Source organism: Strix aluco, chromosome 33 (assembly GCF_031877795.1).
Source record: "Strix aluco isolate bStrAlu1 chromosome 33, bStrAlu1.hap1, whole genome shotgun sequence".
Taxonomy (NCBI): domain Eukaryota; kingdom Metazoa; phylum Chordata; class Aves; order Strigiformes; family Strigidae; genus Strix; species Strix aluco.
The window spans coordinates 32,972-39,787 of NC_133963.1; the positions used below are offsets into that span (position 1 = coordinate 32,972).

Here is a 6,816-nt window from a genome sequence, read left to right on the forward strand (position 1 = left end):
ACACACCTGGGCTGCGGGGGGTACTGAAAGTACTGGGAGGCATGGGGCACACTGGGGGTACGGGGAGCGTCAGTGAAGCTGAACTGGAACGTCAGACCGGGGGTACTGGGAGCACTGGGCCGTGTGGTGGCAGGGCCCCTGGGATGGGGGGCACTGGGAGTACTGGGCTGGTGGTACTGGGGAGCACTGGGAGCCACCGGAGTGCACTGGGAGCACCGGGTCCTTCCGCCGGGGTGAGGGTTCCGCCACACTTCCCGTCATCCCCTGCGTCGGGCGCCGCCACACTTCCCGTCATCCCCTGCGGCCGGGTGCCGCCACAGGCCGGGCGCCGCCACAGGCCGGGCGCGGTAGTCCCCGCCCGGGGAGGCGGGTTCATCTCCCATATTGACCAATGGGAGCAGTTGTCTCCCGCCTTTCCCCGCTCGGATTGGTGGAGTGCGGGCCAATGGCGGCGAGGCGGGCGGCGGGCGGCTGTGGCGGCAGCAGCGGCGGGGGATGAGCGCCGAGCGGGAGATCCGCCGTGAGTCCGGGGCCCACACGGGGCCCCCCAGAGACCCCCCGCCTCGGCCCGGGGCTCCCCAGACTGTCCCCCCGCCTCGGAGTCCCCCAGAGACCCCCCCGGTCCCGGGACCCCTCAGGCGGCTCCTCACACTCCCCCCCGCCGCGCCCCGGTTTCCCTCACGCTGCCCCGGTCCCTCGGTGCTCCCCCCCTGCTCCATTTCCATGTCCCCCCCTTTTCCATGCCCGCCATTTCCATCTCCCCCCTCATTTCCACACATCCCCCCATTTCCATCCCCCCCATTCCACACCCCCCCCCCCCATTTCCGCCCCATGTCATGATCCCCTCCCCCCCCCGCCCCGCCCGGCCCTCTCAACAACCCCCCCTCGGGGTGGGGGAACACACCGTGGGGGAGCTGCAGAGAGACACCCCAACCCCCCTCCCACCCCGCCCCCAGCTGAGGGCCAGGCCCTGGGCACCGGTTGCTTTTGGGGGGGGGGTCCCTCGGGGGGTGTTGGGGTACACGCAGGGTGGGGCACGGCTGTGTGTGTGGGGGGTCACACCAGGCTGAACCCCACCGCCCCCCCCCCCAACCCTCCCCAGAGCTGCAGAAGGCGAAGGAGAAGGCGCAGCGTGGCAGGAACCTGGTGGAAGAGGCGGCGGTTTGTAACCGGCTCTGCGAGATTTTGGCCAGTCATGGTGAGTCTTCACGGCCCCCCCACAACCCCCACCCCGCTTTTAACCCCCCCCTCAATTCTAACCCCCCCCAGTTGCTGTCAGGGCGCTATGAGGAGGCTTTGGAGGAGCATCGGCAGGAGCTGCGGTTGCTGGAGGGCGCCGGCGATGACTTGAGCTGCACCGTGGCTCTCCGCAAAATCGGGGAGCGCCTGGCCGAGCTGGAGAGCTACGAGGCAGCGCTGAAAGTGGGGCTCAGAGATTTGAGGGGGGGCACCGAAACGCTTGGTGGAGGCCTCTCAGCTCTCTCTTTTCCCCCTTTCCAGCACCAACGGCAACAGCTGGAGCTGGCCCGGTCCCTTCCCTGGGGGAACTTCAACAGCTCCCGGTGTTTTTTTTTTATCCGCAGGAAGCGTGGCACACCGGGAGATAACGGAGATGAGGAGCCGGTTGTACCTCAACTTGGGTTTGGTCTACGATGGCTTGAAGGAACCTGCTAAATGCGACCACTACATCAAAAAAAGCATTTTTCTCTTGGAGTAAGGGCGGGCAGGGTGGGCAGCGAGGGGCTTTTTGGGGCAAATCCGGCAGCAGCGGTGGCTCTGTTTGCGGGCAGGGTCGGCTCTATGAGGCTCTTTACTGCGCTTACTTCAACCTGGGGCACATCCAGCTGCGGGAGGGCAAACACTCCGTGGCTTTGCGTTGCCTGGCCCAGGCACGCGACTGCGCCCGGAATTTGAAAGGGAAGGGGATGAAGAGCGGGTGCTGCGGCAGCATGGCCCAGGTGGGTGCTTACTGGGGGGCTCAGGAGCTTTTTCCCGGCGTTGGGTGCCCCCCGCTCTGTCACCCAGGTCCTGCTGAGTTTGGGGGATTTTGCAGCCGCCAAGCGCTTGCTGAAGCAAGCTTACGTGCTGGGCTCGCGGCAGCCCTGGCAGCGAGACCTCGTCTGCTCGAACCTCTGCTACAGTGAGCCGGTGACGGCGTCCCTGAGGGCAGGACAATGTCCCCAGGGGCAGGACAATGTCCCCAAGGGGGCTATAGAATGCTCCAGCTCTGCCCTGTCCCCCCCTCCCCTAATTAAATTAGATTAATTTCCACTCTTCACCAGCACTGGACAAAGGTTCAAATTCCTCATTTCTACAAGAATTACAGGGCAAACTACATCAAAAAAATCTTAATTTCATAGTTACACAGTGATGCCTAAGAGACTTGAAAATTAGAGAAAACACAATAATGAAGAACTTCATTGTTTGATTTTTAATCAAACAGGTTTTTGTAATAATTGCCATGCGATCGCAGTAGGTACACGTAGAAAGCTGGAGATATCACTCTCACAAACCTAGTCAATAATTATACATAGTTTCAAGCTGGGCTGCAAAAAAATTTTACTGCCCGAAGTGGCTTCTCTCTTGTGGAAAACAAATGACATATTATTACTTCCCTTATCAAGTTACAGAATCATTCATCTGAAGTACTACAAAGCACACAAGTAAACTAGCAGAGGGGAAGAATAAAAAGGAAAGGAAGCAGAAACAAGACAGTGCATCATATGAATAATGGGATATATTTTTCCCTGTTACTGTACAAACTTCCTTGTACACTCACCGTTACATTGACTGTCAGGGTATTACTGGAATTTTTTTTTCCTGGGATGTCATTCACATGTGAGTCAAGGATCGGGGTGACATCAGCAAGCCCATGTCAGCCTGCGAGCGAACTCAAAGTACTTTTCAATATTGACTATCTCGCCCCTTACTTCTCCCTGTCCCCACCACACACACCATACACACAGCTGTGCACGTACACAAAGATGTGTTTGTTTCCCCTTTAGGAACATCGTGCCTATGTATAAAAGGTGTTATACCACAGCCAAAGTACATACACGTGAAAAGAACCATGTACTGGCACTTATTACATGAACCAGCTGCCAGTACAACCTATTGCAGTGCTAAGCCAATGCGCAATGATTCAAGGATACCCTTCTGAACTCTGAAAGGCAATTAAGTATGACAAGAAATAAAACTCACCAAGTGAAAATAATAAGGTCCAGAAAAGTCAAAGCTTTGCCTTAAATAGAATAAAATAAGCAGTAATTGATGGTCACAGTTCTCTGCACACCTAATACAGAGGACGAAATTCCTAGGTTCCACAGAATAATTGCAACCTATTCCTTAAGCCATCACAACCATCTCTCTCTCTAGAGCAGTCATCCCTTGCAACCTTTAAGGTAAATTCATCGATGTGCTTATAACAACTTAACAGCTAATTGTATTTTCCTAAACTTCTTCAGAGTTAGCAGCTAAATAACACAGGGGGTTCATGTTGAAGAAACAAATTCAGTGATGGCCTGTATCAAAAGATTAGTTGGGGGGGGGAAAAACCCCCTTCAGACACGGTGAGAAGGAAAAACCCCCTTCAGACACGGTGAGGAGGCCAGAATAAATAAGACCAAGTGCAACGGAGGTGTTATTTCTAACGGTGGTTCCTCTGAACATCAGCGAAGGGTCCACTGCAGTGCCCACTCTCCCATGGCTCTGTTTTGCTGGTGGTTCATTTCCAGAGAGGTTTCATAAGGCAGGAGTGGGTAAGAAAAGGGACCTACCGAGAGAAAAACTAGCACGGTCCTCAGATCTAAAGGTTCAAGGAGTTTCTGTGACTAAAAATTTATCCTAAGACAGCAAGTTAGAAAACACTGCCAGCAAAACAGTCACTTTATTCTGAAAGGAACTTTTTCTACAATTTTTTGGGGGGAGAAAAACCTCAAAAAAAGACTTAGAGCACTTCAACACTTGCATCTATAAACTGTGTAAAGGAAGAGTAAGCTTCACTTATTTTTTGGAACAACAAAAAGAATCCCCAAAAGCCCAAGCCCTTGGTTAGAGGAGCTGCCTTACAGAAGAATTCCTGAGTTTTTCATTTCTTTGTGCAGATAGGCACATACCAGCAGCCCTCCCAGAAAGAGATGGGAGGACACACACACGCCTTTCCTTCCTGTCACTGGGCAAAGGTAAGCACCTCAGCTTTAAGTTTCGGGACTCCCATGAGGGCACAGGCAATCTGAACCCCTCTTCACTCCTAACAGTTTCCTCTAGGACATTGCGTAAGCCTGTCCTCCGACCCCAGCTCCCCTCAAACTCTCCCTAGTTTTAAGTTGAGGAAAGACAAAAGACAGACTAGTACTTCTCCGTGGAGTCTGCTTCTGCAAACCTTTGCGTTGGCTGGAGATGGCTTCTCTTGTGTAGTGCCCAAAGTCACCTACTCCACCTTTTGAGAAGCCACTTAATGGTTTCAAACACTGACAATCCAACATAACAGCAGCCATGAAGGACATACCTACACAGAAGTGCTCAGAAACATGTTTAAGCAGCATTACAAGATCAGTAATCACAGCATATTTCATGCGCCATTTGGAGATGTATCTTAAATATGTTCTGTCTCAAAGCCAGACAGTTGTGCTGCAGTCTGTGTGTTCAGCAAGCACTCCTGGTAAGTGTCTCCATTACTCTGTCACATCTGGTGGCCGTTAGCACATCTGAAGGCTTGTGGAACAAGGAAAACTACACTCTCTTTACACAAAAATTTTATTTTACCACACTTGAACTAACACCCTGATGGATTAGCACAAAGCTGCACTAAAAGGGGACCAAAAATATGGCGCTGTGTCGCACCGCAGCATCCTTCTACCACTCGGTCAAAGACAAATTGTCTGCACAAACAATTGTTTGTCGTATGAAAGCACACTAAAATAAGACAGGGTAGCCTTGCTAAGCATCTTAAAGTCACTTCTGATATAATTTTGGATAACAGATCTAAACAATGGGAGTTTCACTAATCTGTTTTTGTTTCTTACACAGTTGAGACTATCGAGCAATCTCTTCATTAATACCAAGCAGAAATTACTACTGTGATAGTAACAACGGTCACTGGTAAATGAAAGCAAAGCAGTATAAAGTACAGCAAAGCAGTCTTGCAACAACAGTAAATTCTAACTTTTATCCCATTATTGGGTTTATGCTGACAAGGAGTGTTAAACAAACCAGTAACAGCAGCTTCTTTACAGCAGCCGTTTAAGAAAACTGCAGTGCTAACTTAAGGTTGTCACTAGAGTGAACAAGTGACTTTTGCAAAGTATTAAACAAAGTGTGTTCTGAATAGTATACTACAGGCTTTGTCTAGGATCTAAGTTCATCTCTTTGTACAACATAAAAGCAAAAGTACTTAATTTAAAAATGTCATCTTCTGAAGTCATTCGTTTCAAACAGCACACCCAGTCTCAACACTAAGCATAAAATCTCTTTGTCAATTATAGTATATTCTTGTGGACTCTTGTTTGATGAAGCAATAAATTTGTTTTACCTGACTCAATTTGTACATGATTCTAATGTTAATTTCCATCTTTTGTGTCATTCAGCACAAAGCACCTACCTTCTATACAAGCATTATCCCGGATGCCACTCCATTAAACTCGTTAACCCAGCCAAATTAAGCCCAGTCAGCAGCTGGATGGAACAATTCCCAGGAACACCTAAACGCTACTTTTGAATTGCCCCAGTCTACAGCTGACCTTCGTCCCAAATCACAACTGAACCAGCGCCTGTGGCACGAAATAGCACAAAGCATGATCACAGGTAAAGTGGCGTTGCGCTCTTCTAGAGAGCATTGTATTTGTTGCCAGCGTATGACAGACCTTCCCATACAGGTTCGGAGAGACACAGAAACCTCAGTCCACGCTTGCATTTGGTTACTCCACGAGTTTTGAACAATGGTTATAGAGTATTCAACCTGTTGGGAAAGCCCTGCAGACTAGCGCGGTCTCTTTTATTTTCTTCCTAGGTACCTCAGCAGCTTGTCATGTCTTTCCCTGCCTTCGTTTAAATACTTTTCTGTGGCCTTAACAATAACTGCTTATATTAGAGTAGGAAAAAGTACAGTACGCATACTGAGAAATACGCATTGTGTAGAAGTGACAAGATTATTAAAAAACCACGCACACAAGAGAATTCCCATTAGTGAAACGTTACCATCTTTCGCCCCAGCTCTCTGTGGTCACATTACAGGATAATTTTATATACGCACCTACTTTATCAAGATCATTTAAAGCACAGAGAACTAACTCAGCTACCAGCCTATTATCTTTTTCAGTCATCCTGACCAGCAGTACAAAGTCACACATAACGGCAAACATTAGAGCAAACTGCAAGAACCCTGCTGAGAATAGTTCAGCTCCCTCATACAAACACAGCCGAGATCAGACAGTCCTCATAAATTCGATGCAGCTGGCTCAACTGCCCTTGTTTCAAAGAGATGCAAGAATAAATGACCAGGAAACATTTGCATTTTTATCTGAACTTGAAACATCATGCTAGGCTTCAGCTGAGCTCATGTCCCAGACTGTCTTGAGCCCTGCTTCAGGGACCTGAGATCCCAGGCAGCAGGCCCAGACTCCTCCAAGAAAGCCACCTGAAATATTTTTTATCTTTTGGGGAAAGCTCTCACCTCCAGGATTCACCCAGGGCTACTCCCAGGCATCCCCTGGTCTCTTCTGACCGGTGTTTTAGGGACATGAGATCCCGGGTAGCAGCCCCAGACTCCTCCAAGGAAGATACCCAGGATGTGTCAGTACAGCTGCCAAAGAAGAACGA

At 49.9% G+C, this 6,816-nt stretch overlaps 1 protein-coding gene across 4 annotated transcripts; it reads left to right on the forward strand.

Moving 5' to 3' along the window:
- The first annotated feature begins 494 nt into the window (after positions 1-494).
- LOC141917017 (tonsoku-like protein) lies at positions 495-5,534 on the forward strand. 4 transcript variants are annotated; one of them, XM_074810048.1, is made up of 5 exons: positions 495-520; positions 1,103-1,198; positions 1,584-1,713; positions 4,104-4,181; positions 5,029-5,534. In XM_074810048.1, the coding sequence occupies exons 1-4, from the start codon at positions 496-498 to the stop codon at positions 4,105-4,107; spliced, it is 255 nt and encodes an 84-aa protein (XP_074666149.1). In that variant the 5' UTR covers position 495; the 3' UTR covers positions 4,108-4,181; positions 5,029-5,534. The 4 variants fall into 4 exon arrangements, with proteins under 4 accessions (XP_074666149.1, XP_074666148.1, XP_074666147.1 ...); XM_074810047.1 differs by lacking the exon at positions 5,029-5,534 and having other exon boundaries at positions 1,791-4,307; XM_074810046.1 differs by lacking the exons at positions 495-520; positions 1,103-1,198 and having other exon boundaries at positions 1,619-1,713; positions 1,791-4,181.
- The last annotated feature ends 1,282 nt before the right edge of the window (positions 5,535-6,816 follow it).

What these genes read in the sequence shown, in the direction of transcription:
- LOC141917017 (XM_074810046.1), top strand. Translation starts at nt 1,675, where the DNA reads ATGCGACCACTACATCAAAAAAAGCATTTTTCTCTTGGA. An exon ending in AAAAGCATTTTTCTCTTGGA is followed by an intron (nt 1,714 to 1,790) that starts GTAAGGGCGGGC and finishes GTTTGCGGGCAG; the next exon opens with GGTCGGCTCTATGAGGCTCT.